Below are 24272 nucleotides of genomic sequence, written 5' to 3'. Positions count from 1 at the left end.
GTAACTTCTATACCAAATGCGCCCCCATTTTTAAGGGTATTTTTTGTCAGCGCTGACCGGCGCACACACCTGGCCACTCAACATTAACAATCAAGACGGACTTCCATCACACCTACTACCTCCCGTCCCCGCTTCCTGTCTGCTTTCCACGTCTGTGTTACTATCATCATTCAAATCATGCCTACAGTTTGCATAGGCTCCTTTCTAGGCTCTACTTCCAAATTTTTAAATGACTACTGCATTTGGTCCATGAAAACTAACAACGAATGCCAAACACCTTCCTGCAAGGGTTTCTTGGTGTGAGTGTTAAAAAGAGAAACTCGCCTAGCAGTGCCATTCCTTCAAAGGACAGCAGTATGGGAAGTAGACAGAGATGGCCAGGATAAGCTCTTCTGATTCTAGACCTGATCTGATACTAACTGGCGGGGGATGGAGTGGGGGGTGGGAGGTGGGGGTGGGCAGGGTGATGTGCAAGTTACCTCGTTCGTCTCCATTTGAGTTTATTCTTAAAAGATGGTGTCTGTGGTTTCACGCAAGTGGAGCGACCATATGATTTATCATACAAATCAGGAGCTGCTATATGGTTCATCAAGCCAGGGCAAGAGGTATAAACCAGACTGGACTTAGCATGGTGCTACTTACGATCATCCTCTAAGAGCACATCTCGTGATGTCCACAGTGACCAAATGTTCTCTCCAAAAAAATGAAAGAGTGTTGCATGTCACAAGATATGTTTGAAAGCTGAGGTCTTTCATCCAAAACCGATGGGGCTCATCAACCCAATCTACCGTGTGGTATTAAGAGATTACAAACAAGGCTGCCCGGCTGCCAGAGGAGAGAAGGGGTCGGAGACACTGAAACTAAGAAACCACTTTAGAAAAGACCCAGGCTGCCTGATTATGCAAGCACTTAGCTGGGTTATCCTATCTTTGTCCCTCACTCTCTAAGGGGCAGACATTTGGGGCTCTATCAGGGCATATTACCTCAGAACTCCCACTGTGCAAATTTCATATTGAGAGACCAAGTCTTCATTAACATATCAAGGACTTTGGGGGTAGAAGGGGAGCAAAAGCAAGTCTTTACAGCCACCAGCTGAATTTCATAAAACAGATCAGGCTTAGCACATTAGCTCTCATAAAGTCACAGCACAGTGCCCTTTAAAGTGCTGCACAGATACAAGAAAGCATTACTTGTAAATATCTGAACAAACCACAGCTAGAATTTATTGCAAGACTATAACTACGGGAATGACTGGTACAACTAAAATTAACTTTGATTTATCCAGGCTTTCTAAAGACCAGGAAAGAAAAAAAAAAGCATAATTGCCTAAAATTGCATGCAGACAGAGATTATCATCCACACCTCCAAGGGAACTGCACAAAGAGGTATCTATCTGCCTTCAATTGCACAATCAGATTCCTTTGAATTGGATCAATTTGCATCAACACAAAAAATTTTGGTTACTTAGCCATAAGCCGTGCTGCCATTTTAGCCAAAATGGGCTGCTGTTCAATCTCATTTGTAAGATTGCGAAAGCAATTAATTAATGTATTGGAGGATCTGTACGCAAAATAAAATGCATTTTCAGAAATCAAATCAATGATTATTACTTAATAAAACAATTTACAGAATATAAATACTTGTACTACAAAGAGAATGTTCTAGAAAGTAAACAACTACATGCTCACTCACCCAATGGGTCTTGTATTCGTTTCTCATAGTAAGGAATAAAGAGCATTTTCACGTCTAACAAATGACAAACCTGAGGCCTCCCTCTCAATTTCCCACCCTTCTCACCCTGAGGCCGAAAACAAGCCTTGGTCCCTAGACTCTTGGCCTCAATACCGTAGCGTGGCACCGAAACAGGGTCCCCCATCCTTCGCTGGGAGCATCCTGAACTCATTCTTCTCATCAGCCTGTCCCCCTCGGGATTTCTCTGACCTGGTAAGATCAAATCAGACCTAAGAACACAGTTATATCAAAGACCGAATGGAAAGGACATAAAAACTCAGAAGACCTGGTCCTGGCTCAACCCACCCACTAGCAACACAACCCAGGGAAAGGCGGGGCTTCCTCACGCGTAATTTAGCTCGGACTATTTAGAGCCGGAATAACAAATACCACCTACTCCACCGTCTTCCGAAGACTGTCCCAGAGTATCAGTGAGGCTGGCACATGGCGAAAGCGTGGAGGCTCAAGCTTTCTGGGTATTCAAGTCACTTCACGATGTCGCCACACTTCCAGGAATTTAGTCTTTGTGTGCTTTAGATGACTGAATCCCTTGTCTAAAGATAATGGAGTATAAATAATCATGGGCAAGGTCAACGCCAGGCATTGAACTAAGCACTTTCCACGGATATTCGTTTACTCACTCCTCGCAACAATCCTCTGATGATTATTCCCCATTTCTTGCTGAGGGACCTGAGGTACAGGGAGGTGAAGTTCCAGTCCCCTCCCGGTGGAGCCCAGACTAAGACCAGGGACACCAGTCACGGCACGATGCTCTAATCCTGTGCCACAGCTTCCCACGATTCATTTTACCGAAGGAAACCATGACATCATCGTAGGGGACCCCGAGGCCAGGTGGTACCTACGGTCCCTCACTGTTCGCCAGACCCGAGCTCAGCTCTGGGTCCTGCACCTTCCCTCGGGAACCGCCACGGCCCTGAGGGTAAAGAGCATTTTCACGTCTAACAAATGACGAACCTGAAGCTGCGTGAGATTCAGGAACTTGCTTCAAATTCTAAGAGTAATAAACTGAGGAGGTGATATTTAAAGCATTTAAAAATTACACACAGGGCAGCCCGGGTGGCTCGGCAGTTTAGCACCGCCTGCAGCCCAGGGTGTGGTCCTGGAGTCCCGGGATCGAGTCCTACATCGGGCTCCCTGCATGGAGCCTGCTTCTCCCTCTGCCTGGGTCTCTGCCTCTCTCTCTCTCTGAATGAATAAATAAGTAAGTCTTTAAAAATAAATAAATAAATATTAAAAAAATAAAAATAAAAATTACATGGAGAAGGGTTTCAGTCCCTCGCCTGGCTCCCTCAGCCGGGCCGGGAGGCCTCCGCGAGTCCCTGAGCCCACCTGTGACCCTCGCCGACCCCCGCTCCCCGTCCCAGTGGGAAGGGACGCCCGCTGGCCAGGGGCCCCAGAGGCGGGGAGGCGGGGAGGGAAGCCCTCCCCCAAGACCTCCAGATTCACAATTTCATGTTACAGCTGAAGGCTGCATTTTTTTCCACGGAAACCATAGGAAACCACCATTAATACGAGGCCCGGCTCTGCCAGGGTTCAACAGCGGGCTGGCGGGAGAACCAAACCACCACTTACTGCTTTATTTCCAAAGGAAAACGTATTTCAAGAAAAACACGGCAGCGAAAGCCGGCGGTGGGACCCCAGCGTGTAGGCCAGGGCCGCCCGCCACGCCGCCCCCAGCACTCGGGATCCAGTCTACCCGGGGCCCGCGCACGTCCCTCAAACCACACGCAGTAAAGTCCTGCGCTAACACGTTTAACCTGTGACCGTTGTTGGTTTTCTATCTTACACTCCCCGGCCTTAGACCATATGCGATTGTTAAAGGTTTCACAGGACGTGTTCTTTTGGGGACCAGCCACAGGGCTGCCTGGGAGAGCGTGACCTGAGGCCTAGGGAGGGAGGGAGGGAGGTCTTCCATCCAGGCTCCGGGTTGGGGGGGCTCTGGGCTCCACAGAAACAGCCGCCCGCGTGAGGCTGTGAGACTCTGGCTCGGGACCCGACCCGCCACCCTGCTGTGTGACGTCCGTCAGATGGCATCAGCTCTCGGGCCTCGGGTCCTCAGTCCTGCAATGAAGGAGGGACGCCAATGGATGCTTCCTCCGTCTTCAGGCCGCAGGAGTCAGGAAAGGCATTTCGGAAGCGGGTGAACTGGGACCAAAGGTGTCAGGAGGTTGGGTGGAACCCAAGCAGCAGCTGGAAGAGTGGGGGGCTGGGGAGTTCCTACCATGGTTAGAACACCTGGCAAGAAGTAAATGAGGCGATACTTCTACTAGGCATCCGGAACCCGGGGTGCGCACGTAGGGCCTGGGGCGCCACACGGGCCCGGGGAGAGCCCCGGATGCTGCTCTGGCGTCGTTACAGTCGCTGTCTTCACAATCACCCTCCTGAGCACCTATGACTCGTACCCTGTAGGCACCCACCGCTTGCTCGGGGCCCGTCTGCTCAGAGCCGAGGCGATGGGGCGCAAGCCGGGGCCCGAGTGGGCCGTGAGCAGGACGGGCAGACGGCAGTGCACGGGTGTGGGCGCATCTACAAGGGCAGAAACCCCGCCTGGCCACACCTTCGGGGCAGCAGAGGCAGCACCAGAGAAGGAAGACCCTCCTAACTGACCTGAAGTGCCATCAGAAGCACAGCAAAGGTGCCTCGAGGCCGTGCGGGAGTCAGGCCTGGGCCCCCGGAGGGCGGCGGGGGGCTGTGTGTTTGCAGCAGGACCGGGAAGGGGCCTCCTACAGGGCGGTGGGGTGGGGGGGGCAAGGGACATGAGCCCGAAAAGAGAAAGGAAGGCGACGCACAGGAAAGCCAGGCCCGACAGCCTGCGGCTGACACCCTTCTTTGGACGTGTCACCATGGCCTGTGGACATACCGGGTCGCATCAGAGCGGGGCCGACAGAACCAGGCCGGACGGGCCGATGCCACTGGGCGGCATCGACCCCAAGAGCACGAGGGAGTAACAGAGGGACACATCGTGTGCCCAACGCCAGATCTTGCCCTGCAGGGCTCCGCTGTCGAAAGCAGGGCCACAGAAGAAACCAGAGGATTCAAAAGGCTGAGATGGGGTCCCTTTGTGCCCATTCGGGGACACAGCGAAGAGGGGACTCAAGACTCCCTGGGCCCTACTGATCTCTCAAGGTCTCGGGGCCTCCTCTCTGGCAAAACGACAGAGGAAACACAGCTCAGGGAAGTGAAGCAAACATCAACGAAGACCCCAAACCCATAGAGCCTGATGCTGGTGACAAAAATGTCCCGGAAGAGTTTCAGGAACGGTAACCCAGCAGCATATTAAGAGGAGCAATAACTTCCCATCCTGCAAAAACAGAAAACATTTCTGTTATGGAAATCAAACCTCGTTGGGCTGTAATTCGGGGGGTTTTTCACCACTACCTCCACCCCACCTAATCCTCCTCTGTGGCCGGGAAAAGGGGGATATGTTTGGGGGAAAAAACTATGAACACAGACAGCAATCTGATTAGAAAGGCATTTCCCTGCTATTGCATTGCCGGAGTAAGCAAGAGAAGCCAAATTCTCACAGTTTGTCAACTTTCTGTTCATGTAAACAATCTCACTTTATTTTTGAATTACTTTGTGGGAACAGATGGTTTCCAAATGCATGACTTCTTACTACAGTATATGGAAGCAATACTACTGAACTCCTAAATTAAGATGAAGAAAACACAGGCGTGCTTCGGCCTGCCTCTAAGGGGTAGACCTAGTTTTCCTGAACTAAGGCTTACTTGGAATCCTGTCCTTTTTTTTTTGTTTTTTTTGTTTTTGTTTTTTGTTTTTTTTTTTGCTTGCTTGCTTTTCTTTTTTTTTTTTTTCTTCTTTTGGTTAAACAATCTACATCATATATATATATATATATATATATAAAAACCTATCTGAAATATCACAGTAACTGCAAATTCTAGAATTAATTTTCATGCAACAACAGCAACAAAAACCAGGAGTTATCAATAATAGAAGCCTCTAGGCTTCCTATAGGTTACGTGCAAATAAAGGCATAAAATATGTAAATACGGTCAGTTTTGTGCTTTATATCCTTAAACCTTTTATGATAGATTATGTACTATAATTTGATGTAATCTCTGCAATTAACACCAAATTACCCTAATCCCAACAACTGACTCAATCACCGCGAGAGTTCACAAATTGGTAGCATTCCCAGAGAACTAAGCCCAGGGTAGTTTCCCCTGATGTCTCTCTAAGGCAGAGGACTAATTTTCCAAGAAACTAAACCCTATCTGGAAAGTAGTGTCACAAACAGGTTTTTATGAGGCTTAGACAAGAGTTCAAGTTTTGTGGCCTGATGAACCCGCAGCCACCTGAGATAGAGTTAATCGCATTTCTTTCATTTATATTACCAAGTCTCTGGGAAAACATAATCTGTACGTTCCTGGGGGTGTGGGGTGACTGTGGAGAGAGATGAAACGAGTCAATGCTGCCCCTATGAACACAAAACATCCATCATCTACCTATCCACCTACCTAACTATACTTTTATGTATATTCCTGTATTTTGCATATTTTTGTACTTACGTATATTTTTATAGATAATAAAGGGAAAAAGAGAAAAATACATACAAAGAGGGGGAAAAAACCCAAGCTTAAAAACAAGCAATGAAAAATAAATAAATAAAATAAACAAGCAATGATGAAGTTGAGTAACAGGACAGAAAAAGTCTATACACATCAGAACAAGAGTCAAAGAAAATTGACCTCTGAGCTGATAAACATTAACACAGACTCCAGAAGGTATCTACCCTTTAAGTGCTTACCACCAAAGAATTTACCAAACCAAGGCACGAAAAAATTTAAGTTTGAAATGGAACTCAAAAAAAAAAAAAAAGTTTTAGTTAATAATTTAAGTAAATTTTAAACGGGGGGCAGGGCTGTAGGACAGCTGGGTGGCTCAGTGGTTGAGCGTCTGTCCGTCTTCACAGGGAGCCTGCTTCTCCCTCCGCCTGTGTCTCTGCTTCTCTCTGTGTGTCTCTCATGAATAAGTAAATAAAATCTTAAAAATAACTAAATAGTGGGGTGTGACAAATTTTGGCCTAATGACCTACACTCACCAAATCAAATAAGATGTCACAGCGACTGACCAACTATCGAGTAGAGTCATTTCGATGATGAAGGCCAAACCCTGGGCTGTTTCTTTATAAACCGGGACAGACCAAAAATTCCCCGAGGTTTTGTGGCCTATAATTGTATGCTATTATTCTAGAAACTTGATTAGTGTGTTCCTGCCCCTTCAATGAAGAGTGGCCTATAATGCAAGCGCTGAGAATAGCAGTGTGTTTGGGGAGACTGTTTCGGCCATACGCAGTCACACAGAAGAGCGCATCTGGACTTGATCCTGAGCCACCACGTAAATGGAGTTTTAGATGCCCTGAAAGCTTTCACCATTAGAAGTCATCTGCACCTTAACAAGGAAGGAACTGATCAACAGGAGGAAAAAATAATAATAATAATAATAATACAGAAGGCAAGGCTGTGACTGATGATTTATGAACGGAAAAGTATTTAAGATACACGTAATACATACGGACACGTGTCCGATAGTGACGACCACGATGAATGTTACAGCAATAATGAACAAATTTAATTCAACAGAAGAAAAATCATCTGAAACTACACCTAACTATAAAAGAACACGAGTTTTAAGAAGCCACGTGATGTCAAGCGTTTCGTCACGTTAGTAATGAATCATCTCTGTGGCCAAATTTATGGAGCAGCACATGTTTCTGAGAATACACAGATTGCTTTATCAAGTCCTGTATGAATTCTGACTAGAGAGCGCTAGTATCCCAAGGACTCAGCTGCTACAGTATGGGAGTGGGGTGGGGAGGCCCGCACTCAGCAGGGCAGCCCACCCACAAATCTCAAAGAGTCTTTGAATCTGCATAGATGCTTAAAAGAGAGAGCTCAGACACACTAGGGTGTTAGTCCCACAGGCTGACAAATCCCAGGCCTCGGCCACCATCTCCAGAGTCCTCAAATAAAAGGTCCTAAGAGCCTTGCTCTCTGTGACATCATTACATGGTGAGAGTGGGCCCGGAGGAGATGACCAGAGAGATGCACAGGCTTAAATGCCCTCTCTTTCGGTTTCATCATTTAAAGATTTTGTTTATTTATTTATTTATTTATTTAGTTAGTTAGTTAGTTATTTTTATTTATGTATTTATCATGAGAGAGTGAGGGCACGAGCAGGTGCAGAAGCAGAGGGAGAGGGAGAAGCAGACACCCCTGCGGAGCAGGGAGCCCAATGTGGGACTCGATCTCAGGACCTGGAGATCATGACCTGAGCTGAAGGCAGGCGCTTCAACGGGCTGAGCCACCCCGGTGCCCCTCTCCTTCTGTTGTATTTACACATCTCAGGCCTTCAGGTTCTCACTCCCCATCTCGGAAACATCTTGCCAAGCACAGAAGTTCCTGGGCACTTCTTTCCAGAACTAATCCATCCTATAAGATCTGACCCCCTCCACCCCCACCCCCCACCTATGCTGTGAAAGTCTTTCCTAAACAGCTTAATTGCAAAGACCTTTTCTTCTGAATTTCACGGACAGTATCTGTATTATTCAGCATCTCCCCTTGACCTGCTTTGAGGCTCCTGTGACTCCCTGAACTATTACCTTCTCGTGCATTCCTACTTTATCTTCACCTTGCAGTGTCCTATACATTCTACACAGGCACATACACATATGGGACCAAAGTGAGCATTTTTTATGCCAGACTTCTATATTCCGGCCCGAGTAGGCTCTTCATTTCCCATAATCTTTCCTGCTTGCAGCCACCTCAAAAACATAGCGCCATGATATATTCTAGCCTCTCCCTTTTTTTTTTTTTTTTTTGGAGATTTTATTTATGAGAGAGAGAGAGAGAGAGAACAAGCCAGGAGAGGGGCCGAGGGACAAACAGACTCCCCGCTGAGCAGGGAGCCCGATGTGAGACTCAATCCCAGGACCCTGAGATCATGACCTGAGCTGAAGTCACACGCTTAACTAACTGGGCCACCCAAGTGCCCCTCCACCCTCTCCTCAAGGAGACCGGTTTTCACCAACTGTCTACCCATCAAGTCCAAGGGCTTCGTTTTCTTGTTTTTTCCTAGCACCTCCTACAATCAATCTGAGACACTTCCCTTACTCCTCTTATCAGTTTGCTTTATCTCAGTCATATCCCACACCACCTTCAACTTCTTCCCAAAATGACGCAGTAAGTCAGCACGAGGAAAAAAAAAATTTTGCTTTCCTGATGCACGTGTCCATGTACTTCTTTTTATCAAGACGAATTTTGCACTTCGGTTTATATTTATCACTAGTCGTCCTTTGTGCTCTCATTGTTACAAGCCACCTTGAGTTACCTGAAATCGGGGCTGCATCTTGTTTTTCTAAAACAAAGATGTTATATTTATATTGTAAATCTTCCAACTCATTCTGCAAAATCAGTGTCCTCATTTCTCTCCCCATCCGTCTCCAAATAGAATGGGAACTCCATACGCAGGGGTACAGGGGTCCTCTGATGGTCACTGCTGCACCCCCGGTGCCTTGCACAGTGCCTGGCGCTCGGCAGGACTTGGCAGGTCCTCGTGGAGCGGATGTTGGCTGAATGAGCCTCCAAACACCCTCCCCGATCCTGCTCCTCTCCACGCCTTCTCTGCTTCACAGGAAAATGGTCAAGAACATAGAAGCCAAAGTGAAACTCCGGGGCCAATCACTAGCCCACCATCTAAGCAGGGGTACGTCTTGAGCATACATAGGACCTGACCTCTCTCAACTGCCATGTCCCCAACCGTAAATGAGGATACGAATGGGCTGCCGGGGAGGACGGGGCGGGATAATGCAGATAAAATACCTGGCACGCCGCACGGTGCCCACACCAAGGGCTAAGCGTGGCTCTCTTGTTCACGCTTCTCCCGTTCAGCCAGCGTCACCTGTGCCACCACACCTGCACGGGTCGGCCTTTCTTTCCCCTGCTCACCTGCGAGAAAGACTGCACCCCGACAACAACATCGTTTTGACTCAAATATGAGCAACGCAATAGGCCCAAAGGGAGGGCCTGCGAGTTGTTTTCCTGTGAAAATTATGTATGCCTCTGGTGACAGAGCTTAGACACCTACGGAGCGGCCCTCGGCCTGTTTCTGCGTTCGCAGAAACCACGACCTTCAGTGTACGTCTTACCACTCACGCCCTGCTAGAACTCTTGACCTGCAGGAAATGTCAACGCTGCGCAAACTGGGGGTGATTTTAACTCTTGCTTTATTTTCATTTTTGCTCTTCCAAATAAAGAACAGTGAGCAGCAAATATTTCTTTAGAACAAAGGGCAGAGGGGGATCCCTGGGTGGCTCAGCAGTTTGGCGCCTGCCTTTGGCCCAGGGCGTGATTCTGGAGTCCCAGGATCAAGTCCCGTGTCGGGCTCCTTGCATGGAGCCTGTTTCTCCCTCTGCCTGTGTCTCTGCCTCTCGCTTGCTCGCGCTCTCTCTCTCTCTATGTCTATCATGAATAAATAAATAAAATCTTAAAAAAAAAAAATAAAATAAAGGGTAGCCCCAGTGGCCCAGCGGTTTAGTGCTGCCTTTGGCCCAGGGTGTGATCCTGGAGACCCGGGATCGAGTCCCACAATCGAGCCTGCTTCTCCATCTGCCTGTGTCTCTGCCTCTTTCTCTCTCTCTCTCTCTCTGTGTCTCTCATGAGTAAATAAATAAAATCTTTAAAAAAAAAAAAAACAAAAAGGGCAGACTACATTTTGTCTATAGCCAGCGTTTGACCTGAGGCAAAGATGTTTTGAGGAAGCAACCCCTGAACACGTCGGGGCGCTCACATTTCACATGAAATAGCTGGTTACCTTGAACACGCTTTACCTTTTCCAGGTTGTCCCAAACTGCTACCAACTTTGCTGACATGCCCCATCCCAAAACTCACATTGCTTTCTGTTGTTGTTGCTGCTGTTGTTGGGAAATTAATGTTAAGTTGAGTGTTAACTAGCTAGAATTTTCTGAACATTAAACGTGTGCAAGGGAGGGCTGTAATTACAATCTGGCCAAACTCACCACTGACGTCCACCACCACAAGGGAGCAACAGAGGAGAATGAGGACGCTGCTGGGCATGTATCTCACACGGCAATGTCCTAGCTGGAAAAGGTGGTCCCTGCTTTTAAAAGCACGTGTCTCAAAGAAATGCTGACACGGCAGACACACCAAGTTCACTCAACTTTGGGAATAAACATCTGCACAACTGAAGTGGACACACAACCTTCAAACCCCCCTGCAGACAGTGCAAACACATATTACTGGTCATGCCAGCTTTTCTGCAGTCATATTCAATCCTTCCAGACTCCCTGGTATATTCTAGGGCAAAAGGGAACCAGGACTTAACAACAGATTTTTTTTAAGTTAATGATTCAGGCAATTCTTGGAATAACTTCCCCTTGAGAAAATGTAACTAAGAGGTCCTAAGGAAGAGACTCCCCAGCTGCTGAGAGCTCAACTCTGGAAACTCCCTCTTTTTCGGCGATGCCTGATGATCCCTCAAACAAGTTGCAAAGTTTAATGACCCTGGAGAAGCCCTTTTTTGCCTCCAGTGAACTTGGAACTCTTTTCAAATACTCATTAGGTCGCTCCATAAATGTTTACCGGATTGAAGTGGGAAACAAAAAGCACTGGAGACCTAGCTCCAAAAAAGCCTTGCTCCCTTCCCCACCCCCACCCCCACCCCCACCCCTACTTCTCCAAACTGGGAGCTCTGGAGCTGAGACTTTAGCCACTCAGCCATCTGAGCCCGGGAGGTGATGACAGCCAGGAGGTCTGGGCAGTGGTTCCCAAAGCAGGACACCCACTGTGTGTGGGGAAAGGCTGGGCGCCCTCCCCGAGCTGCCAACCCTCCCCGGGGGGGGGGGGGGGGGGGGGGAGTGCTGATGGGGTGGGGGGGCGGGGGAGCTGATGGGGTGGGGGGGAGCTGATGGGGTGGGGGTGGGGGAGCTGATGGGGTGGGGAGCTGATGGGGTAGGGGGTGGGGGAGCTCATGAGATAGGGGGGTGGGGGAGCTGATGAGGTGGGGGGTGGGGGAGCCGATGGGGTGGGAGGGTGGGGGAGCTGCTGGGGTGGGGAGCTGATGGGGTGGGGGGGGAGCTGCTGGGGTGGGGAGCTGCTGGGGTGGGGGGTGGGGAGCTGAACCGCAGGCACGTCCTGCAGGGGTCCCAAGGCCCCAGCCCCTCCTTCCCGTGCAGAGGTCCCCTGCTGCAGCCCCAGCCCTCGGGAGCGAGCAGACGTCTCGGGAACAGGGCAACGCAGGGCAGGACTCGGGAGCCGCGCTCCCGGGCGCGAGTCGCAACTTGCCGGGCTCACGCAGCAGAACCGGCTCACTTTAATGGCTTTGCCTTTACTGCCCCGAGCCGTCCCCTCCCGCCCCCCCCGCAAGGATCGGGTCACCGAGCCCTCGGGGGCGTCGGGCGCAGGACGGACGCGGGAGCCGGGCCCGGGGTAGGGGTTGGGGTTGGGGCGGGGGGGCTGCGCCCCGGGCTGGCTGGAAGGAAGAGGAAGCCCGGCCCCCGCCCGCCGCCCGCCGCCCGCCGCCCCGGAGGTCGCGGGGCCCCGGCTGCACCGCCCGCTGCCCTCGGGGTCGGCCCCGGGGGCGCCCCCTTTGTCTGGGTGTCCCCGTCCCGGCGGGCGACGCCTGGCGCGAACCCCGGGCTCGCGGGGTCGGAAGCCTCAGGCCCGGCCCGGGCCGCCGCGGTGGGGGGGGGGGGGGGGGACCCCGAGGCCCGCGCGCCCGCGGACGCCGCACCCCAGCCCCCCGCGCGCTGCGCCGCCGCCTCCCCGCGCCCACGCGCGCCCCCGACCCCCCCGGGCGAGGGCGCGACCGCCGGCCACCGCTCGGCCCTCCTCACCTGCCTGCACCGTGTCCGAGAGGTCGTGCCCCGGGGCCGCGGTCCTGGGAAATTCCTTCAGTTTCCGGGCGCTGAGGTTCAGCCCCCCGGAATTGGCCGCTTCCTCCAGCGCGCGCTCCAGCCCCCGGTTCAAGGGCAGGTTGAAGCCGCCGCCGCCGCCGCCGCCGCCGCCGCCGCCCGCGACCCCGCTGCCCGCGGCGGTGCCTCCGTGGTGCTGCTGGTGCTGGTGCTGGTGCTGCTGGTGGGCGTGATGCTGAGGGTGCAGCGCAGCGGCGGACAGGGCAGGGACGAAAGCCTGGGGTTCGCTCCCCGGCGTCGCCATCTTCCCGCGGGCCCCCCCACCCCGCCCCGCCGCTGCTGCGGGGGGGTCGCAGCCGGGCCCCGCGACCCGGAGGCTGCGGTGCGGGCCGGGCCCCCGCAGGGCCCCGCGGCGAGGGATCCTGCCGGACGGGAGGGCGGGGCGGCGGGCGCGCGGGCCGCGGGGCGGCGGGGGCGGCGGGCTCGGCGGGCTCGGGCTCCGAGGCTTCCTGTCCCCGGGAAGCCGAGGACTGCGGCGGCGGCGGCGGCGGCGGCCGGCAGCGCGCATGTGTCTCCGCCCGGCCTGCGCCCTCCTCCCGCCGCCGCGCGCGGCTCCTCCTGCTGCGAGCTGTCAGTCCAGCCCCGCCCCGCCCCCGCCCGCCCCAGGCTCCGCCCCCGCCCCGCCCCCGCGTGGCTCCGGCTGCTGCTGCGAACTGTCAGTCCAGCCACGCCACGCCCACGCCACGCCTACGCCCCGCCCCCGCGCCCTCCTCCCGCTGCTGCGAGCTGTCAGTCCAGCCCCGCCCCGCCCCCGCCCGCCCCAGGCTCCGCCCCCGCCGCTCCCCCGCGCGGCTCCTGCTGCTGCTGCGAGCTGTCAGTCCAGCCACGCCTCGCCCACGCCGGCCCCAGGCTCCGCTCACGCCCCGCCCCCGCGCCCTCCTCCCGCCGCCGCGCGCTGCTCCTCCTGCTGCGGCGAGCTGTCAGTCCAGCCCCGCTCCGCCCCCGGCTCCGCCCCCACGCCCCGCCCACGCCCCGCCCCCGCGCTGCTCCTCCTGCTGCGAGCTGTCAGTCCGGCCCCGCCCCCGCGCCCTCCTCCCGCCGCCGCGCGCTGCTCCTCCTGCTGCTGCGAGCTGTCAGTCCAGCCCCGCTCCGCCCCCCGGCTCCCCCCCCGGCTCCGCCCCCGGGTCACCTTCCCCTCCGCGCCGCACGCTTCTGGGTTCCCTCTTGCTGCTCAGCGTACCGGGGGGCGGGGGGTAGGGGGGAGAACGCGGGCCGAGGGCTTCTAGGGGCTCCGAGAAGACGCCGGCGAGGCTGCAGACCTCGGGGGTTCCAGTGCAGTGACATCACGAGGAGGTGACGGGTTATCTCAATTCTGCGAACGACTCTGGCTCTTTGACCCGCACACCTACCCCCCCCCCCAAGAGGCCGTCGTTCTTCACGGTGGGGTCAGACCCCACCCCCCCCACCCCCCAGCCCCCACCCCCACCCCCCACCCCACCCCCGCATGTGGGCGCCTGCGAGCACTCAAGGCGGCCTAAGCGGTCTACGTTCATCATCTCATTAATTCCAGGGAGTCCGTGGGAGGAAAAGTGGTTCCCCCAGACTACAGAGGAAGTTAGATTTTTTTTAAAAAAATCTATTTTGTTTTACTTCTTTGTTGTTTGGTCTAAGGTCACACCCGTGCAGCCAGAGGCGGAGCTGGATGCGGATTGTAACCCTCGCACCTGTAGGGCTGCCCTCGTCCCCGATAGTCCTGGGCCCGACCCCGGGGGCAAAGAGACCAAGGCAGAGTCGGGTGGAAGGTTTTCTGAGCGATGGGAGGGCCGAGGGGACGGACACGGAAAGGAAGGACTTTGTAAATGAGGGTGGTTCTCGTGCTGGACGGGATCGATCCTCCCGGGCCCCAGGTTGCATGGTGCAGACGAGGTAAGGAAACCGGTGACCCCGACTAGCCGGTGACTCAGCACAGGTTGGGCCTGCGCCCAGAGCCCGGCACGGTGTCCCCGTGCGGCTGAGGCTTGCCCCCCAAAGGACCTGGGGACCGACGCGAAAGCAAGTTCCCGGTCTGCCCAGACAGAGGCTGGCACAGCACGGGCAGCAAAGGGCCCACCAGCTGAGGACTGAGAAAACCCCACTGCTCGCTCTGAAGTCGCAGCTCCAGCTCTCCAGGGCCTTCATTTGCGAGGTGACTGTCACCAGGGTCACTCCAGGCGGCTTGGCTGGGAGACAGGAGGATGCATGTGGGAAAATCCTACAGCCCTGCAGGTGGGTGAGCCGGGCTCCCAGACGGTGGTGCAGAAAGATGCTGATGGCCTGGGCAACAGGCTGGAAGTTGTGACTTCATGTCCTGGGCACTGAGGTGTGACCTGATGTGTGTCACTTGCGTTGACTGCATGCACGGTGGCCCTTCCTTCCTGCAGGATTCTAGGCGGAGTCAAATGTGCTGATCTGGTGGAGGAGACAAGCGCCACCTGCTGGCTTCCTCCTCCCCCCAAACCTCCTCTCTCACCAACCTCTATTATCCCCTCAACCTCCCAGACGTTTAAAAACCGGGCTTGATATGCTATATGTTGGCAAATTGAACTCCAATTAAAAAAAGAAAAATAGATTGTCATTGTGTTTCAGACAATCGTTTGACACAGCTCCACGCCTAAGCTAGTCTCATTCTCATTGCTATCCTTTGTTCCATAAGCTCTTAGCTTCTTTTAAAACTAATGTTTCTGTATTATGCACACAGAAATACTCATACAGTTTTATACAAATTCATGCACAGAATCTTATGCACATTGTAAATGGTCTTAGTGCTTGCAGGCAGTCTATTTTTTATAGCTTGTAAAAATAAATAAATAATAAAATAAATAATAAAAACCAGGCTTGAAAACAAAAACAATAGTAAATAAAAGCACACTTGTATCACCTTCGAAAACTAACCCCCTTCTCCTCTCCTTACTGGCCTTTCTCCAAAAGGTGAGTTAGAAACAGACACAAAGAATTTCCAATGGAAAAAAAAAAAAAAGAATTTCCAATGAATATCTTCAGCTAAACCAAAGTAGTCCCTGCCACCGGTGTGTACAGTAGGGTTGGGGACATCTAGCAGATTGCAAATTTAGTTCAGGTCGCAAATTGTAGTGATGCATCATAGAAAGCATCTTTTTTTTTTTTTTTTTTTAAGATCACAAATTCTTTTTTAGGGGAAATGATGGAATAGGAGTTCAGGATTTGTTTTTCAACAAGTGCTCAGTCCTCCCGTTAGGTTGCCGCAGTCACTACAGTTTGCTTTTCCTTCTGCGGATTGCTAAAGTGCAAACTCCATGGGGGTGGGACCCACCCGGTGGAACCCACCCATCTCTGTAACTCCCACCCCGGGGTCTAAGATAGTACTTTATGTGTAATGAGTGCAGGAGAAATATTGGTAATTCAGCATTGCGCAATAGGCCGAGTGAGCAATACACCTATCTATTGCACAAAAGAAAGCTTGCCATTTGTGGGCATGTCTTTCAAATGAGGTCCCTGAATGAGAAAGTTTTTCCTTGAAAAACTTGACCCTTAAAACTGACCTTGATTTAAAAAAAAAAAAAAAACTGACCTTGATTATTTTTAGATATTCAAGAACTTGACAAACTATTTTCTCTTGCTGCCTTGCTTGCCTATTTTTCTCAAAAAAAAGATGGACATCACTGTTTTATCAAATACTCTTCCTACTTCTTCTGGAAACAGGACCGTCTTCCCATTCACTCTCCCCGCTCCATACGTACAGTTGTTTGATAGCAGCAGTGCTATGACGTCGCCCCGGCTGGTCATCCTGGCTAATCTAGAAGCGGACTTCTGACCAAGTGACAGGGCACTCAGAGGATCAGAGGGTCCTGATGATGTCCAAACCCAAAATTCTGACCGTTCCTGATTTGTGTCTTTAGTTTCTACGAGATATCCAGCATATTTGTAATGCATTCTACTGGTCCCCTAAGTCAATTTTATTTGGTTTTCTCTTAGTGCAACCAAGAGCTCTAGTTCATGCATTAAATTTACCATATTTTAGTCTTTATTCCCTCTCGTGTCCCTGTAGAACTTTATTTTTGGATGGTCCACTAATAATTTCTTACAAACTATTTGGATAACCCAGCAGATTTTTTTTTCATGCTTTATCTTTAGTACCTTCCAATCATGTTCACAAAAAAAATTTTTTAAAGATTTTATTTATTTATTCATGAGAGACACACAGAGAGAGGCAGAGACACAGGCAGTGGGAGAAGCAGGCTTCACGCCAGAAGCCCGACGTGGGACTCGATCCCGAGTCTCCAGGATCATGCTCTGGGCTGAAGGCGGCGCTAAACCGCTGGGCCACCCAGGATACCCCATTTTTACAAAATTAACAGGATTCGAATGACTGAGAAAATGGAGGACATAGAAATATTCTCAGATTAAAATATTGGTTATTAGGAGAAAAGTGATCAGTTTCATCAACAAATTAAAACATTTTAGAACCTATGTATTAAAAAAAAAAAAAAACTTCTGTGCTCTGAAAAGATGCCAGACTCTTCCATATTTAAGACCCAATTCTTTTATTCTTGCTGGGAAAATAGAGCTTATAAGAATCGAACTTAAGAATGGCAGATGGATTTGAGCAGGGCTATTAGGCCTATACCATCTTCTCAGAAACCCATGAAGAATCCTCTTCTGGGGGAAACTCAAACTATTTACCAAAGACATGGGCATGGTCACCCACGTTTGTCCTTCACAGTTCTGACTGCTACCCACTCCCCCACCCATAGCTAATTAGATAAGAGGGGCTGACACGAGATCCAGCCAGCCCCAAACAGGAGAGTTCACCCATTAGACTCTCCTGAAAATTGAAGCAAAACACACGGAGACCATAGTAGAGGAACAGCAGGTATTTGACCCCAAAAGCAGCCAGAGTCAGGACTTATTCGCATCTTTTTAACCTTAATATTTTCCAATCTCCCTGCTTCAGCTTCCTCTTTCTTAAAAAAAAAAAAAAAAAAAAAAGAATAAGAATATTCCCTGCATAACACCAACCTTTTTGGTTATTCCCTCCACATGCTCTCTCATACTTAAGTATTCTCTTTGTACAGTATCAGTAAATATTTATAAGTAAATATTTATTTGGAAGTGATCAGAGTGTGTTGTATTCATTTGTCTTCAAGCACATCAGGGGCAGAGCTCAGGCCTTTTTCCCCCAAATGATTCAATAAAAAATATTGTCTGAGATGTTTGTGTATTATAAGGCAACAAGTAACACCCACATGAGTTTCTCTGAAGAGAATCAATATTCCTATCTCGGACATGTTTAAGAGATTTTCCTAGCCTTCAAAAACACCGATCCAAACCAGTTGGTTAATCACAAAGTGAATTTAGCAAAATGAGAAAAACTGATGGCCCAAGTTTTTCAGAAAGCTGAATGTATTTAATATCAAGAATAGAATGTAAATATTGGACTGGGTGTGCACATGGGAGACTGTGCCTTTCCTATTTTTTTCCAAATCATGGTAATAATAAATTCCAGTCAAGTAAGTTTATTCTTATTTGGAAAAGGAAAAAAAAAGAAGGTAGGCTACTAGAGTCAGCTTTCAAATTTATTTTTTAAAAGTTATTTATGGTGAAATCAAAAAGCCTACAAAGAACTTCCAGAATTTATCATGGGTCTGCAAAGAGGATATTACCTGCCCTTAGATTTTGAAATCTTTCACAGCTGACTATTGTCCAGATGCAGCTTTTTTTGCCCTCTCCACTCCAACCTGCCAACACAAATCCTCAACTGCCTCCTAGGGGCTCATTTTTACTTCTCATGGAGCAAAGCAGCTACCACCATGCGACCAAGCCCTGCCCTGCCTCCTTCCCCCGGTCACCTCCCACACTCAAGCAGAGCTCCATCTCCTAGACCAAGGAGATTTTATTCCCCTTTCCACTGCACCTCCTGTTAAATAAAGAAACCACAAAATCTGGGCCATCAAGATAAGATTCTCAAAGAGCTTACCTTCTAGAACCATTCCCTGGATGACAATAGAGGAACTATCCGTGAATGAACGAATTAATAGACTTTAATCTCTGTTCTAGTTTCATAGATACACTTAATCTCATGATAGAAATGCCAGTTTTGTGTGATTTTAAAATTATTTTTAAACAACATGTTTTTAAAATTCTACAAGTGAAATATCATAGCCCTAATAGTATGGCAGGAAGACAACACTCTGACCTAGAACTTCTGAGAGTATAGTGTTTTTTAAAAGATTTATTTATTTATTTGAGAGAGAGCGAGAGAGAGAGCATGAGCGGGAGGGGCAGAGGGAGAGGGAGAGAGAATCTCGAGCAGATGGCACACTCGGCGCGAAGCCCTACGTGGGGCCCCATCTCACGACCCTGAGATCATGACCTCAGCTGAAACCAAGAGTCAGATGTTTAACCGACTGTCCACCTGGGTGTCCCCAAGAGCATTTTGAAAGAACCAATGAGAAAGACTTAGCTTGGACCACCCAGCATGGGAAGCTGAATGTGACAAAAAAAAAGAGTTTTTTAGCTTAATTAGGTTGATGTCTCCTTGAATAAGTTGTAAGGGGAAAATGTCAGTGACCAATAGCTGACTCTTGGGTTCTTGTCAGATCTTTCTTAAGAAGCTACCGGGTGACGAGCCACCGGAAAAAAAGAACTGAAGGGCACCAGTTAACAGAACTTTAACTTACAAAGAAATGTAGTTTTGGCAAACTGGCTTTTTAAAGATATGAATATTCAATTATAGATGATATTAGATAATGGCTTTACTATGATTACTATGATTATCCCTAAATATTTCACATATTTATTATATTGTGTATTATTGGTTTATAATTTAATGGCATATTATTCAATTGCCTTGTTAATACAGAAGTCTCCCCTTATCTGTGCATTTTGTCCCCTGTGGTCTTGATCACCTGTCGTCAGTGGTGACGTTGAAGCAGGTGATCCTGCTGACGTATCGTTAGAAGGTCAGTAACAGCCTAACTACCCCTACGTCACAGTGCCCATGTCATTCACCTCACTTCATGTCATCACATAGGCATTTTATCATCTCATAGCAACAGAATATCATTATGTGTTAATTTATTAATCTTGGTAATCTCTAACTGTGCCTAATTTCTACACTAAGCTTTAGCCTAGGCGTGTATGTATAGGAGGAAAAACAGCATATCTAGGATGATTTCAGGGAAACACTGGGGCTTTTGGAACGTGTCCCCTATGATAAGTGGGGGGATTACTGTATAATGCATACATGAAATAGTTAGGGGAACCAGTCACTTATTCATACATAAATTGTTTCACTTGCATGGATAAATCGAAGCAGCATTATTATCCAGTATGCATCCTCTGAACCATAGTTCTTCAGGCTGTTAAGGAGCATCATTGTGCCTCAAGGGTTTGATTGCCAAATAAGTTCAGGTTAACACATAAGTTTAGACGTTGTTTCACTCTGGGACTTCTCAGAGTCATCCATCGGCTAATGTGCACTGCAATTGTGCATGAAAGAGAAGCAGCTCACATCCAGCTTTTCTCACGTATATTTGCGGAGCCCTAGATTAGGGTAATCTCACATTGAGAAACCCTGGATTGGGGGACTCTCTCTACTGGTGTTATCTATAATAAATCACAGTTGAATGGGTCCAAATTTACCTCCAAGTCCATATTTAAAATGATGCCAAGTGTCACTAATGCAGCATCTCCTCAGCAAATGACATTCCAGGCCTGCAGTTCATTAGGTGGATTTTAAAAGAACCAAAAAAAAAAAAAAAAAGTCTTCCTATTGGTACTTAAGGCAGTGTGCATCTAACTACCATGATAATGTTCCCCAAAGGCAATTTTTAAGACTCCTGATGTCATTACAGGGATATTTTCCAAATGCGAGGCTGTCATTACTGCTTAAAAGCAGAACTGGAAAGTGCCTCCCAGAAGGGCTGTTCTCCCCAGATTCAGCAGGAAACACTCTCTGGCTACAGTGGCCGTAAGCTTTCTGCATCCAGATGTTACCACTGTTCATGTGCCCAGGATTTCAAGAGTAGAAGTGGAGAACCTCAAGTTCTTCCTCGAATCATTCCAGGGCATCATTAGAAAAGGGGTCAGGGCACCTGTTTGGTTCAGTTGGCTAAGCGTCCAATTCCTGATTTCAGCTCAGGTCACGATCTCACAGGTTGTGGGATTGGGCTCTGCACTCAGCGTGGAGTCAGCCTGGAATTCTCTCTCCCTCTGCTTCTGCCCCTCCCTCTTCTCAGGCTCTCAAAATTCTCAAAACAAAAAAGAAGAAGAAGGTCATAATAACTGGACTTAGGAATAAGGCCAGGCAAAAAAGCAAAAGATCAGAAGCAAAAGCACATGATCATTTCATTCTTATCTCCTGGCAAATCGGGTCAACAGATAGCACGACCCACCGTGGTCCAGAGGCAAAACAAGTTAGAACTTTCTTCAATTGCTGGTTGGCACAGAAACAGCAAAGTCAAAATCAGTGGGATTGGGGCTGGGGGACTGACCAGGAAAGGGAACTGGAGTCTCTCACAGTAGCCACAGGGGAAGCCACCGGAAGCCCCAGACAATCTAGTAAGAACAAGGATGGTCTCAGATTCATGTGGGGGGAAGCAAATCACAAACCGGTGATGGGGAGTGTGTATGGTAGATCTCCTACTGGAGAAATGTCCAGTAGGTCAACAGAGTCCCAGCCCAGTTGGCTGGGATTAAAGACAGGGCCCCAGGCATGGTGCTGAGCTATATTCCAATCAGGAAGCACTTGTGGGAATATCTCTGCCAGGATGTATAAGAAACTGCTAACAGTGATTTGTTTCTGGGAAAGAAAACTGGGACAATGGGCTGGGAGAGAGACTTTTCTTTCTCCAGATACATTTTTGTTCTGTTTACGTGTTTTTCTTAGCGGCTCTAGGACTCTTTTTAAGCAACGAATCATTACGTTTTTAAAGTGCCAACCGAGAAGATTAGAGTTTGGATCACTAGTCCCTGAGGAGCTGCTGGCGAGTCCTGAGGAAGATGTAAATGAGAAAATGCTCTGCAGGATGGATCAGAAGTGATGATGAGACGCAGGGCATGCGGAAGGATGGGTGGGTGAGAAGTGCTGGGAAGGAAGAGGGGGCAAGCTCCAGTGTTCAGCAGAGCTTTGCCCAGCCTGCTTCTAAGCCACTGTCAATCCCGGGTGCTGGAGGTCCGTGGTGGGAGGCACTGCGTCCCACGGTTAAAACAAATGCCAGAGACAAGGCTGCCTTCGAGAAAGCACTTCCAGGGCAGCTTATGAACATCCAGACCTCAGAGGTAGGAAGGCAAAGGAAGTTGAATCAGCAGGCGTAAGCTCCTACTTATTCCAAGGATCTGGGAACTAGGGGCAAGAAAAAATTAAAATGTGACTACAAAGGCAAATGGAGCAGAGAATACTGATTTCATGTTTAAGGTAGGGAAGCTCTGAGAAGATTTGAGGGTCAAGGAAAAAGCCCGCAAGGAAGGTAAGACCGGAGCGCCCAGCAGGAGGAGGTGGAAGTGAGGGTGGCATAGACCGTTGGCCGTATGACATCCAGGAAAAGGGAGAAGATGAGGAGGCCGGGATCCAGGTTGGTTGGAAGGACTCAGATGCCTCCTCTGGAGACTGGAGTGAAAAAGTCAGGAGACCTAGGTGAGAATGCTAATATGCCAAATTAGCAATTTAGGCACCTTAGGGATGGGATGCCAAGAGTCAAAAATCCAAATATGTATTATCTGCTAAGAGCAGAACTGGAGGTTGGAGGTAGGAAGAGAGATTGATGAACAATATTTCTAAATCGGAAATCATAGAGGGGGCACCCCCATTATAATCAGAAACATTTGCTCTCTGGCTTTCAGCCCTAGCCAGCACATTAACCTATCACTGCAATCTTGATGGGTTTCCTCTTGGGTGTATCTATCTATTTGCTTCGAATCCTTCTATAGATTGCAAAATCCAACGGGTCTTAAAACATCTAGCTTGGCATTTAAGATAGAAAAATGGACTAGGTCCTAATAACAGACCACGTCTCCCCCATAAGGTCTCTGTAGTCAGAGGCACGCCTGGAAGTCAGTACACAGTGGGTCATGCCCTCAGCTAGGGAGGCCTCAGGAATGCAGTCCTGTCTCCCCATTCTGCAGATTGGGAAACTGAAATAAATGCACGAAGGTGAATTACTCAACGTTCTGCTGCTGGTTCAGGGCAGAATGTGAACTAGAACTCAAGTCATTTCCCGTGCACTGTATCTCCTTGTCCCTCATGAGACGATGTCACTGCCATGTTTGGACATCTGCTCTTTTCCTTCCACCACTGTGGCTCATTTGCTTTCTGCTGGAGTATGACTTTATGAAAAGGGTATCACCTAGGGTGCTGGCTCCCAGGGCTGATGCTTGGGCATCAAGGCTTGGGTGGGAGCTGATGCATGGGACCTGAGATGGTCTAGCTACTTGTCTCTGGAACACGACAGGCAGCGTGCCCTCGGCCAGCTGCAGGGTGACCTAAGTACCCAAAGGCCAAGTAAAATACAAGGCCATAAGCTACCTGATGTCTACTTCATGTAATGACCCTTCAGGGTCATTTCTGCCATGATTACAAAGGCTGGGTTCCCCCCTGGACTCTGTACCAGTGGCTGGCACAGAACATCAGGCATTGGAGATCCTTTTGACTGCAGATCCTTTGAGGTTCTTTGACAAGAGATATACCCTCCTCCCAGAAAAATGAGCATGAAATCACACACGCACCATTTTGCATACAATTCAAAGGTACTAGAGATGTTTTGAACCTTCTAAGGCTAGTCAAGCATCATCTAGTCAATTCTGACTCTAAACAAAGCTTCCCTATTAAAAAAGGGGGAGGAGGTGCCATAAGACTATCTCAGGAAATATCCTATTTTTGGGGTACAAGCAAGTTTTTCTTCTTCTGAACCCTTGATATTTCCTTTGGGCACAGAAGGGAATCGTGTGACGTTGAAACTGTCTTCCAACACATAAATAGAGGTGGAGGGTAGCTGACGTGCTGCTGCTGCTGCTGCTGCTGCTGCTGACAAAGATTCATCTATACTGATCACGGGCCCACGATCTGTAACACTTTAGATTCCTGTTCAGACTTCCACAGCCACACACCAGGTTTGACCCCCGCCCAGCCTCTCCTAACAGCCTCCCACAGCCCAGGTTCGAGAGTTCATGTGTGCTCAGGTCTTCTCCAGCATTTTGGCCATCTGGCTAATGATGGGGCACCATATGGCAGCAGCAGCAGGATACGGGCATCCTGCCCCCACCAACGGTGTGGCTTCCCGGCGTGAGGCCCACTCCCGAATGACACAAGGCGTCTCTTTTGCGTGAGTCTGCAACCAGGACACAGGTGACGAGGTTCCTTCCACTCGGGGCTGAGTGGGTGGTAAGTGACCTAAATGTGTTTGAGTTCCCTTTCATTTAAGTCATCCATCACCTGCCTCCGTCCCAGCAACTTAGTGCAGCCCGGGTTGCTTCACACGTAGGCACAGATGTAATCTAACTAACCACCCATTACTCCTGCGGGGTTAAAAATCAGGAGGGAAGGGCTTTACTACTGTGTTCAGTGGATTTATTAAACAGATTTTCACCCAACATCATCCCCAAGGGGTTCCAG

General features: G+C 49.6%; 1 protein-coding gene and 1 long non-coding RNA gene across 6 annotated transcripts in view; one reads left to right on the top strand and one right to left on the bottom strand.

Annotated features, from left to right (window-relative positions):
- The window catches only part of LRCH1 (leucine rich repeats and calponin homology domain containing 1), a 200531-nt gene extending 187525 nt beyond the window's left edge, over positions 1–13006 (bottom strand). Inside the window, exon 1 of one of the 4 annotated variants that reach the window (XM_077855690.1) lies at positions 12629–13006. In XM_077855690.1, coding sequence (XP_077711816.1) covers positions 12629–12950 — 322 coding nt within the window. In that variant the 5' untranslated portion in view covers positions 12951–13006. The remainder of the gene's footprint in view (positions 1–12628) is intronic. The other 3 variants (XM_077855692.1, XM_077855691.1, XM_077855693.1) reach the window with 3 other exon arrangements.
- An 874-nt stretch (positions 13007–13880) lies between these two features.
- On the top strand, positions 13881–17169 carry LOC144288060 (uncharacterized). Of its 2 annotated transcripts, XR_013356016.1 has the most exons (3): positions 13881–13999; positions 14318–14911; positions 15067–15260. It is a non-coding gene; the product is annotated as an uncharacterized LOC144288060 (long non-coding RNA). The 2 variants fall into 2 exon arrangements; XR_013356015.1 differs by having other exon boundaries at positions 14318–17169.
- Positions 17170–24272: the final 7103 nt, after the last annotated feature.

Source organism: Canis aureus, chromosome 17 (genome assembly GCF_053574225.1).
Source record: "Canis aureus isolate CA01 chromosome 17, VMU_Caureus_v.1.0, whole genome shotgun sequence".
Classification (NCBI taxonomy): domain Eukaryota; kingdom Metazoa; phylum Chordata; class Mammalia; order Carnivora; family Canidae; genus Canis; species Canis aureus.
This window is presented reverse-complemented; position numbering and strand designations above follow the sequence as displayed.